The 12400-nt window shown below is 39.0% G+C and overlaps 2 protein-coding genes across 3 annotated transcripts in view; both read right to left on the bottom strand.

Moving 5' to 3' along the window:
- The window catches only part of LOC140947501 (uncharacterized), a 66682-nt gene that overhangs the window by 45015 nt on the left and 9267 nt on the right, over positions 1-12400 (bottom strand). The window lies entirely within an intron of this gene.
- On the bottom strand, positions 2954-12369 carry LOC140948061 (adhesion G protein-coupled receptor E2-like). The gene is made up of 6 exons (XM_073397282.1): positions 12356-12369; positions 11430-11567; positions 10801-10925; positions 7248-7379; positions 4894-5022; positions 2954-3163 (listed from the first exon to the last, which is right to left on the bottom strand). The coding sequence occupies exons 1-6, from the start codon at positions 12367-12369 to the stop codon at positions 3147-3149; spliced, it is 555 nt and encodes a 184-aa protein (XP_073253383.1). The 3' UTR covers positions 2954-3146.

The following is a 12400-nucleotide window of genomic DNA, read 5'->3' as shown; positions in this document are numbered from 1 at the left end:
TTTTGTAGAACTAAAAACACTAGAGCCAACCACCCATAACAAATACGAACTAAAATAGCTTAAAATAACTAATTTAAGTACTCCTTCTTTGTGAGAATCGTCAAAGACTGGAACAGTTTGCCAAACCATCTTTTTACCGACGAAATTAACGTTAACAAATTTAAAAAAGGCTTAAAAGATTGATGAAGATTTATTGACACAGTAGGTCATATTTTAATTGTATATATTTCATTTTTAATATAATTCTTACTATACCATTTTGTACCTGCACTAAATATTTTTACGCGCGTTTTTTATAATTTTTTATTTTTTTTAAAGTTCAGTTAGGGGACCTTTTATGGGGATAACCTCGCGGTCCACGTTTTGAAATAGGCCGATTTAGCAACAGGACGGGAACGTCAGTTGACGACGGGAAAGCGCGGGAAAAGGACTAAACACGACTTCCGGTGCCCAATTTGCCGCTCTGCCATTGGACAAGCCAGCTGTTTAATTTGCGCGCGCCGACGTCAACTGACGTTCCCGTTCCGTTGCTAAATCAGCCTATTATGTATCATGTATCATGTTTATGTGCATATATGTATTTGAATAAAGTTTTCTTAATCTTGACTTTTAGGGGAGGGGTACCGTAGGTGTTCAGTTACCTATAAACCTCAATTGATTCCGACTAATCTATCACCATAGAAACGATAGTTCAAAATCTAAGAAAAGTTCCGTGCATTGAAAGGCACCAGGACCTGTGGGTTTGATTAACACGAAAGGTTGAATGGCCATCCGGTGAATATTCGTGAAAATGACGGCAAAAACGTTTGTGGGACTTCAGTGTTTGAACCATACATCAAATTGGGGCTGGGCCAGAGACAAAAGCGACAGGAGCAGTTACAAATATAGATGTGGCAACCCAGAGGGTTGAAAGAGAGAGAGGAACGGAGAAGGATGAAAAGTATCAAAAGAAAAGTTCGAAAAGTGTTCGTGGTACGGGCAAAGGTGATTCCCGTGGTAGGGAATGGGGGAAAGCATTAAAATAGAATAAAAGCCTACGAATTTCTTAAACAACCTGAGGGGTTTTCTTCTGTGGAAATGATCCCGGAATAATGATAATGATAATGATGATGACGATGATGATGATGATGATGATGCCAACGATGAAGATGATGATGATAATGATAATACTGATGTTGATCCTGCTGCCGATGCTGTTGCTGCTCCTAATAATGATGATGATAACAATGATAATGATAATGACGACAATAGGGGTATTGTCTAAGGATATTATAAAGCAAACTTCGCTAGCGGTAAGATAAGGAGAATCCTGTGTTCTGTTTGGCTATCTGAGTGGGCGAGATGAGACAATATCTTGCTCGCTTAGGATCACCCACCTCAGGCTTATCCTGTGAGATAAGTATTTTTCGGCCATATAATATATTCTTTATTGACGAAGTTTGTTTGGTGACATTAGCTGAATATCAACCTGAAGTAGAGCCTACTCTGTCTTCTTTAAAGAGGACAAGAAAAGGGGGGTCTATCACCACCAGCCAAGACGGGCGTAGGCTGTCTGAACAAGATACCTTCAGTTGATAAAGATAATCTTGGTGTACCGCCATTGGTATGCTGGACTGTCGCAAGTCGTCTGGCGTAGATGACGAAGAGGGGGACGCGACCTGCAGGGGACGGTGAGGGAATGGCGTAGGTCTAGGGGCAGCTGTTCTAATGTTTGATTAAAATCTAGTAGAGACAAGAGACAAGTCCTACGTAGTCTGCTACACAGCCGTTTTTAGTGTCGTCACGCAACGCTCCTGCCCACAAACGGCTGCTGAGAATCGAACCACATTCCCTTCTTTTAGTGTTTGTGGTCTAACGAACAAACCAGTCATGTATAAGAAACTTGACAATACGTGAGCCGTAGCCTGCGCCAGGAAGCGAACAAGCTTCTTAGTTTTTGACAAATCAATCAATCGTCGCTGAATTTGGACGGGATCTGTGTCTGCAAGCAACAAAAAGGTTGATTTGCAGAAAAGTTTGTTTTAAGCGATTAACAAAGTTCCAAGTGAAAAAAGGTTTGATAGGCCTACAAGACTCTTATTAGGATCGGTTGGTTCTTTTTAACGTGCATATGTATGATGAATTTCATGTGCCGGATGTGCTCATTGTGTTGCTGTACATGTGAAGACTAAACTCTCAAGGGTACTGATTCAAACAAAAGCAATCTTACAAATTATCGATGAGCGATTTCCCGAAACTTAATTCCCGGCAACTTTATAAGCACAATTAATGCACATCCATGTTGTGCATCACACTAGCTTGACTTGCTCGATACTGCTGCTTATCTCATATAGTTTGTTTAGGACTCGACTACCACAACAAAACAATACTCTTAGTTGATTGCAGTTTATTGCTTTTTTCACGCGACGATTTCGATTGTTCTGTAATTCACATATGGACACAGATAAAAGCAAAGCTGGGATCGGAGGAGTCACAGTACCGCAAACGTGGCGCGAACACCTTCCAGAAAATGGGAGCTGAATTCTAATTGGCTAACCGCGGGAAAAGAATGTGGTTCGATTCTCAGCAGCCGTTTGTGAGGGAGTGAGTGTTTGCGTAACGACCCTAAAACAGCTGTGCAGCAAGATGTCTTGATAAAGATAATCTTCGTCTATCGCCACTGGTATGCTGGACTGTAGCCAGTCATCTGGCGTAGATGACGAAGAGGGGGACGCGACCGGCAAGGGAGGGTGGGGAATGGCGGATGTCTAGGGGCAGGCTGTTCTAATGTTTGATTAAAATCTATAGTAGAGACAAGTCCTACGCTGTCTCCGTTTTGATTGTTGCTCGCTATGGTCGTGGTATGTGGAGAAATTCAAACCAATGCAGAAATTGGAGAACTGTTCAGTAAACTAAAAAACTGCAAGTTTGTAAGGGTAGACAAACCATTCAGCCAACAACAAAGGAGAGAAAATTAAGTATCATGTTTGTTTTAATAATTAATACATGACAGGTTAAAGCATTTTCTATTTCAACTTATTTGACGTCACTAGTCTCTAACTATATTGGCTTCAAATAAGAACCAGATCCAATTCAACGAGTGTTAAGCAACCTCATCTAGGCCTAAACCTCCTTTCAGTTCTCCAGTGCTGCTTCTTCACCGAAAATCACGGAGAAGGAGCTTCTGTAAAATTTAAAGGAGAAGAAGTGCATAAGATTAAATTAAACTTTTACATAGAAAACAATTTTTTTCTCATTTTTTATGAGGCTAGCCAGTACGGCGTTCCAAGCTAGCCTTTTATTTCGCTCTGCTTTGCCTGCTCCCAATACTTTCCGTCCTTCTTTTGGTTTTGCTAATGTTGAGCCTTAATATTTGGAAGAACAAGAATTCTATAAGACCAGAAACTGCTCAAAAAAAATCCGAGCTTCAGATGAGAATCGAACACACGTCCCTCGAACGAGCTCTAGCTGGGATGTTCCAACCACTGAGCAGCCGGAGGTTTAATGGCGAATAGAAATTTAATTATAACTACACTAGTCATAGGTGTTTTTTTTTTTTTTTTTTTTCATATTTACTATTTCTGAATCAGTTTTTCTTAATCCTGGGCCCAACAGCATCTGCTTTTCAACCGCTCATTCGCGATGAGCTAATGCTCGGTGGCAACGTATTTGGAAAGAGAAGCTTTCCGAGCGAGGCACGAAGTGCCGAGAAGAAAAAGAGACAAGGTCTCTTAACAAAATGTGTTAGTCGCTGTTATTCGTCCGCAGTCATTACCTTCAGCGGTGTTCCGGATCTTTGGATATATTACCTATACTAATTTATAAGTTGATCGAACGACGATTTGTTCGATTTCACAGTATAAAAACAAAGGCGATGCGTGGTATCAACTGTAAAATTCAACTACAATCAGCAAACAAGGTCACAAATGACTCTTCTGCGCCCTGTTTCCAGCATAGAGTAAACATAGCTCTAAGTGGAGCAGCACATAACGGCCGATCGATGTTCACACTATTCAGGATAGCTTGTCGTGTCGGCACGTAAAGTTATCGGGTATAATCAGTGTGAGCATAGCCGATTGTTATATTCCTAGACTTTCACTCAACTAAACAGGGACTGCCATTGGTTGATTCTTAGTCACGTGGCCTTGACTAAAATCAAACGTTTCCCGACCGGGGTACATCAAGCAATGTACCCCGCTCGGGGTACATTACAGCGCGTGATCAAAGCGTGGTGGAAAGTGGCGGGAAAGAAGGCGGGAAAACACTGCCAGTTGTCTTTTTTGTGAATGAACACAACACAAACACGAAGCGTCAAGCTAAAAAGAAACGATTTTTTAAGTTGTTCCAGAACAGAAACAGCAGCTATTGGAGGGAAGAGTGCAGATAATATAAGAAAAGTACTTTGTAAAATATGATTCATTCAGTGCTTTGGAGAATTAGATTTCTGTTGTTATAAGTACCGAGTCGACTGTTTTGGTTCGCCCCGGTTATTCTTTTGTTGCTGTTGAAATGAAAGTCTAGAAATATAACAAAACACTTAACGTCTGGTCCCTCGGGAAACCAGTTAGTTCTGTTTTCCCTAGAGTCCTGAAGACTCCCGGGAAAACAAAGCTACTTGTTTCCCTCGGGACCTGACATTAAGTGTGATAATATAAAATAACGTACCTACACGGAGCTTGTTGTTTGCATCCTGATTATAACCCGTCTTACAACGACACCAGAAATCAACAAGACTTCTCAAATTATGGTGAAACAATCAAAAGTCCCTTTCATGCGGCCAAATTTCCCAGTGCGGTAAATACTAAAAACGACGACGACGACTACGATTTTTTTCGTTCTAATAGTGGCAAGAAACCTCCAGGACTGAATTGTAAACTAATCATCTAAGATAAATCTTCAAATGACTCATAATACCTTGACATTGGTTATTGGTTCCTGGTTTTTGAACCCAACCGCTTGGGCAATTACATTTGTACGACCCCACAGTGTTCTCACATGTTGCTGGTTCGATGCAGGCAATGGGATTCAAGCATTCGTTTACATCTGCCAATATATTTAAATTGAAGTCCAAAAAATCTCAATTAAAATTAAAATACTGTACACTACCGCCTACAGGCCCGCCCCCCCCCCCCTGCCCTATTTATTATAGGGCCATCTACCCCTGTAAACAAACCGTGGTCACATTGTTATTAAGACGAAGAAGAAAAATGAATTATAAACAGTTGAGCTACCTTCACACTGGTCCTTTGCCCCTGCCTTTTTATTATAACCGCCGGGACATTTGCAGTAGTATGAGTCCCAGTTATTTTCGCAGGTCGACAAAGAGGTGCACAAATTGAGAGAAATCTGGCATTCGTTCACTTCGTAAATAATAAACAGATTATACACCTTAGCTTGAACGACAAATATGATCGTGTTGAAGAATACGTTCCTAAACTTTCTTGGGGGGTTTAAAATCAATAAAAGCCAAAAGAAATAACACAGAAATAAACATATCAGTCAAAAAAAGATCTATGAATTAATCTGTTATGCAGCTTCGTGGGCCTCGTGAGACAGGCTGTAAAAGCAATGTAAGATTCTAAAACATTTCCACCAAAACGGGGAGCCTGTTCGCAGGCTGATAGTGTACGCGTTGCCGCGAATTGATTTTAAGAAAGTAAAGAAATTCGAGGACCAGAAAAAAAGCGGCATAGTGGAAGAAAGCAAAAGGTGGACAAACTCGTTTCTTGTGGTCTCAAGTTCGCCTTCAAATTGGCAAACTGTAATCGCTGCACAATTTGAGTGGCATTTGGCGGGTTGTTCTTACCATTACAAGTTCCCATGGTCCCCTGCCATAGTCCATTACGGCCACAGGTGAGAATTCCATGTGACATGTTAGAAAGGTTATATCCCTTTTGACACTTCATGACACACTTGTCACCGTAGAAGTTCGAGTTTGCTCCAGTGCAGCGCGCAGGCTCCAGAATGCCACCAACGGGAGTGACTAGAGGACCGCATCCTACGACTAAGTAAGATAGACAAAATCTTCAAAATGAGTGGTTAAAGTCAAGGTGAAGTTTATAAGAATTTATAAGTTATCTGCCTGTGAAGATCACTAAAGGAAGCTTAATAGGGCTATGACAAGCGAATATTGCTGTTTAAGGTCGCCGCCTTTACCGGCCAATACACAAAGTGCAGTCCTGTAGAGTTATGAAAAAGATATAAAAAATTTATCAGGCAGCACGCACTAGCCATAATATTAAGTTTTTGGTGGTTTTTGTAGGCAAATCATTAAAACTTGAAAAAGTTGGCCCAGATTTTTCAAGTTTCAATCCATGTCCATCCCTGCCTTCCGTAAAAACAGACGACAAACGATTCAATGCCTAACTTGAATATAGCATAAATAAGGCATTGGCTTCTATTAAAATTCCTCAAAAACAGAGGGAGTAGTCTAATTTTTTAAGCTTTCAATCAGTAACACAAAATAACTTTTGGGCAGACTTCCGTGGTGTAACTTCAACAACTTTGAATTATGGTTGAAGACATTAATTGTCACGTGACCTATCAAGGCTATTGTTAGCTCAAAATTCTATTTGGCAAAATGGCATCACTTTTCATTACTTTCTGGAAGTGGCAGTTATCGTTATAGCGATGAGACTTACAGATATATCATTCTGTGGCGGTCGGGCCTTTTAAGTTAATATTTTAGACAGGGACGAAATTCGAAAACCGTTTGATAAGGGACTGGGCTTTAGTAAAAAAATTCTTTTATTTGCTCTTTCAATAAATTATTCAACAAAACCCAGGCACAAATGTTTAGTCGTTAAGCATACCAGTGACACGTTTGGTTGCAATTTCTTTGATTGACTGCTATTATAAACTTGTGCCTTTTCTAATTTAAGTTTTTTTCGCGCGAAATGGCCGTTCAAGGTCACGTGACCTGATTTGCATATTCTTTTCAACTGAATTGCGTAACTTTTTAGACTCATTATCCTGCTCAAGTTTTACTGTTATTAATTCTCAAGATATAGACCACCCCTCAACATTTGAAGGAACTTAAGAAAAAAACCCATGCTTTAATTTTCTTGAGAGTCTTTAATGACAAAACTGGACCATTGTTTTTGGAGTTCAATTCTTGGGAAGACCAGGAGCCCCTGGGAGCAGGACACATTTTAGCTATTCAAATAGATAGCAAATAACTAATTCACACTATACTGGATCAAGCTTTTAGTGTCGGCATGTAAAGTTACCTGGTATAGTCATTGTGAAAATAGCCTCAAATAACGTACCTACACAGAGCTTGTTGTTTGCACCCTGATTATAACCCGTCTTACAACGACACAAGAAATCTCCATCTGCGTCCGTGCAATATGATGACCTCTTGTCACATGAATCGATGCCCCTTGTGCATTCATTTATATCTGAAAAAATGAAAAAGAAGCACCCAAAGAGTGCATTTGCTGTAAAAGTAGTTTACTCTGACCTTGGGCTGGCAATTTGTTGTGGTGGTGAGGCCTGTGTGTCTCAATGACCATAAGCCACTATGTCCGCTGTGCCTTCTTATAACTTCCGAAGAGTAAACTATTCTCTCCCCTGATTTTAAATGATGCTGCTTGGGGTTTTATGCAAGGTGGACCCGAACGAAATGATTCAATTTAGGTACTTGGGCCGTCCTTGAGCGGAGTGGAAAAGAATGATTCTTTTTTGTGCGGATAAACACGCCCCGTCGAAACCAAAGCGGGTTCGTGCGTCTAAACCTCCCTGGATAACTCCCTCAAATTTAAAAAAGGAAATGCACAAACGAGACGTTCTTAAAATGAAGGCAATCCGTTCCATACAACCTTCCGATTGGACCAATTTCAAAAAAACATCGCAACTATGTCAATGGTCAGATAAAGAGGGCAAAAGTAACTTATTATCATAATGTCTTTTTTAACAACAACAACAACAACATCTTTATTTCTTACATTAAATATACAAGTATCACACCACCTGCAAATAGCAAGGCTAATCGAGGCAGGTGGTGTGTAGACGGCTTAAGATTTATTACGAATAGTTGAAGTGAAAAAGTACCATATTTATAATAAAAAAGGTCAGTCACGAGAGAAATTGAGATAAGAAAATCGAGGCAGCTATTTAGATAAGCGGGGGCTAATATTTTTTAAAATCGGAGATTATCGTGTTTAGGTCAGCATATCTATTCTGAACTTCAAATATTTTCAACAGAATTGTATGAACTTTTTCCTTAAAGAGAGAGATTTTGATTTTGCCTTCCGTGTGAATGAAGGTGACATCCGTAATACTTGGCGTGTCGTGAATGAAGTCACATCGCTGAAAACGGTTAATTCTCTTATCAAAGAAATTAAAATCAATGAGGCTTCCATCACTAACGCACGCAATTTGGCTGACACTTTCAATTCTCACTTTTCCACTATACGGTACTGATTTAGCTAATCAAATTCCTTCACGAAATAATTTTAAATTCTTGACTACATAACTAAATCAACTGAAACCTTTGAGCTGAAAACAACCAATTATTCAGAAGTGTTTTCTTTGTTAACTAAGTTGAGTAAATCAAAGGCCACAGGGTTTGATAAAATTCCAGCTAGACTTACAAAGGAATGTTCAGATCAAATTGCATGCTCACTCTGTAGCATTTTTAACAGCGCTATTGTTTCTGGCATCTTTCCTGAGGAGTGGAAATGCTCAAAGGTGATTCCACTGTTCAAACAACGAGAGCGCTCAGATTTGAATATCTGTCAGGCCTATTGTGGCAAAAGTCTTTGAGAGAATCATTTATGATCGGATATCCAGTCATCAATCTGGATTTCGATCTCTTCATTTCACGGTCACTGCCTTACTCCATGCCACTGACAACTAGGCATTCAACATAGACAGGAGAAATGTGAATGCCGTGGTATTTCTTGATCTAAAAAAAGCATTTGATACCGCTGACCACTCCATTCTTTTGTCTAAATTGGAAGCCTATGGTGTCTCTAGCTCTCCCTATAAGTGGTTTGAAAGCTACCCTTTCTCCCGTACTCAAAGATGTTTTGTAAATGGTTCCCTCTCGGGTAACAAATTCCCCTGCATCGTTCCTGGAATACACACATTACTAAAATCTCTAAAACCGTAGCTTTGGGCATTGGTGCCCTAAAGTGCTGTCGTCCTTTTGTTCCTCCGGAAACCTTAATTTGGGCGTCTAGAATTCGATAATCCATCCACACTTTGATTATTGTGACATAGTGTGAAATAATTGCGGGGCAACTAATGCCACAAAGCTGCAGAAGCTCCAAAATCGCGCTGCCAGGATTTTGACTTACTCTGACTACCACGCTGAAGTCTAGCCACTTTTTTAGCAGTTAAACTGGACTCAACTTGCTCCTTGTCGTGAACTTCACACAGTAAACATGGTTTACAAATGTACTCACAGTTTAGCACCTGAATATTTACAGGATAAATTGGCAAACCGTGTTTCGAATTATTTCTTAAAAGATTCCTCTAATAAATTTGATGTCCCTCTCCCCCGCACCAATTATCTTAAAAATAGTTTTCGTTATAGCGGGGGGGTCTTATGGAACGGTTTGACTTAGACTCCCACTTGCACCCTCTTAAATATTTATCAGTCACTTATTACACCTTATCTAACTTATGGTCTTATCTCTTGGGGCAACGCGTGTAAAACTTTCCTTGACCAAATTCTTGTCCTTCAAAAACGCGCACTGCGTTTAATATATTTTGCTGAAACAAACGACAACGCAATACCTTTTTTTGTCAATGCAAAAATTCTACCTTTACAGTCTCTATATTATGAATCCGTTTGTAGCCTTATGTATGATGTAAATAAAAACACTGCTCCGGTTAATATTTCGAAACTCTTCTCTCGAATTTCTAGTGTTCATACTTACAACACACGTGCCTCAACCTCTGAACATTTTTATACTAGAGAATCTCGACTCAATGTCAAACGAAATGCTTTTTCGCGTGTTGGGGTCAAAATTTGGAATGGGATACCTCAAATTCTTAAAGAAAGACCGAAAAAAGCTTTTAAAAGATCACTAAAAGAAATGCTACTCGATTTCCTTGAAACTGAAGACTCCTATATTGATGTGGATACGATCATCGTGAAAATGAAAAAGTAATTCTCTTGTCCTTTATTTTCATTTTATTTTATTTTTAAAATTTCACTTTAATTATTGTCCTTGCATTTAAGTAGAACGTATCTATTTAATGTAAAATGTATATACTTATATAACGCCTAATTTCTTTGTATTTGTCTAGTTTGTTGTAAATTATGTAGCCTGGCCTGCCTCGAATAGCCTCGCTAACTGCAGGCCAGTCCCAATGTATCTTTTGCTATATTTTCAAATTTAAATAAAGTTGAAAGTTAACTAAGTTAACTAGACTCTTCGGCAAGCAGAATCCATACACAGTTTTAAATCTGGCTACAAGGAATTCTTCAAATAATATACACTCGACATCCATGGAAAGCAGGCAACTTAATTTATATACTATTTGTTATTTATTCATTATTTAATATTATATGTACATCTGTTTATATTCTATTCATTACCATACTTATTATATAGGTTAGATCATAGGTTATACATATATATATATATATCTATAAGAATAACTTAGAATTTTTTGTTAGTTATATGCCTAATGTTTTTACCGAGTTTAAAGAAAGTTACTTGACTTGACTTGAGAATATTCCTTGCAACACCTTTTTAACCTTGGCCATATATGTTTGGACTGCACAATGCTGGACATACGGAATTTAAAAGAGCCTCTTTCAGTGAAAAGGACCTTTATGTATAAAGCATAGAAGTAGCGACTTACTTATGCAAATCTTGGGGGTTATATTCTCATAACCAGATTTACAGTCGCAGCGATAGCTTCCTTGGAGGTTTACGCAGGTAGACCTCAAGAGATCACAATAACCTTTTGAACATTCGTCTATATCTGAAGAGCAAAATTATGCAAAATCACGGACGTTAATGTATTAAAAATAAAACTTTTCTCACAAAACCTGCAAACTGAAACGACAAGTAAGTACGACGTTTGAAAAAAGAAGAAGAAGAAGAGGAAGATGATGATGAAGAAGTTGTTAGTGGATCATTAGCGGGAGTTTGCGCCATTACGATTATGACTCAGGGGATATGGAATGGACCATTATAGATCATGGATTGACTAACCGATATTGAGGATATGGATGGATACATTATTGCAAATTAAATTATTTTCTTCTATTTTTATTTTAACGCGTAGCATTACAAATTATGGAAAACGGGAATAACACTCAAAAGCCCCATTCATGCGGCCAAATTTTCCAGTGCGGTAAATGCTAAAAACGACGACGACGACGATTATTATTATTGTTATTACGTTCTAATAGTGGCAAGAAACCTCCAGGACTGAATTATAAAACTAATCATCAAAGATAAGTCTTCAAATGACTCATCATATCTTGACATTGGTTATTGGCTCCTGGTTTTTGAATGTAACCGCTTGGGCAATTACATTTGTACGACCCCACAGTGTTCTCTTTTTTTTTTCTTTTTTTATTTTTATCTTCCCTCCCGACCACATCGACCCCACACTGAACTCTTATTTCAACACAGCGTCGCGAATAGTAGAGCTATATATCACCACCACCACCATCACCACCACATTTCTGTTGTTTCCCTCCTCCTTCTCCCCCTCATTTTTATTGTTTCCCTCCTCCTTGTGCATGTTCTCTTTCCTGCTGCTGTCATTGTTAAAGTTCCGGTTCACTTTTTCCGACGCGCAAATCGTGCATAACTAATGAGCGCGAGGGCAAACTAGCTCAATTTCTACCGCCACACTTCTTCCTTCTCCTCCTTCTTCTCCTCCTCCTTCTCCTCATTTCTGTTGCTTTTTTAACAAAGAGGTAGGTTATTTACAAGGTCAGACAGGCCAAAACCAGGCCAAAGAAAGGCCAAAAGTGAGAAAAATTACTCACGGGCCATCTAAATAACCTGTCTGGTAAAAAAAACCCGATAGAAATAAGGAGGAGGCGGAGGTGGTTTGCCTTCGCTCTCATTAGATATGTACGATTTGCGCGTGTGAATCAGTAAACCGGAACTTTAACAATGACAGCGGCTGGAAATAGAACGTTCATAAGGAACAATAAAAATGACCTGTTATGGTCTGGATTTTCATTTGCGGAAATTAATAACTGTATAGTTTTTAAAAGTAGCTGAAAATCCTGAACATACAGCAATTTTATATTAGTAACGCTCTCAACAAATTGATACCGTGAGTTATGGGATCCACATATTAAATGCTTTTCCCACTCTAATTGTATCGTTAAACTAGTGAAAAATAAGGATAGCAGAACTGAGCTTAAGAGCGGGACAGTTCATCAAATTACAGTTCTTTACTCATTACAACAATGTACGATATGGTACAGTCTAAG

Source organism: Porites lutea, chromosome 9 (assembly GCF_958299795.1).
Source record: "Porites lutea chromosome 9, jaPorLute2.1, whole genome shotgun sequence".
In the NCBI taxonomy this organism is placed as follows: domain Eukaryota; kingdom Metazoa; phylum Cnidaria; class Anthozoa; order Scleractinia; family Poritidae; genus Porites; species Porites lutea.
Note: the sequence above shows the minus strand (reverse complement) of the source record. Positions and strands in the feature narration are given on the sequence as shown.

Coding starts and splice junctions, on each gene's coding strand:
- LOC140948061 (XM_073397282.1), bottom strand. Junction 10,926..11,429: donor GGAGCCAATAACCAATGTCA/AGATATGATGAG, acceptor ATTTTGCTCTTC/AGATATAGACGAATGTTCAA. Junction 5,023..7,247: donor AAACAACAAGCTCTGTGTAG/GTACGTTATTTG, acceptor ATATATTGGCAG/ATGTAAACGAATGCTTGAAT.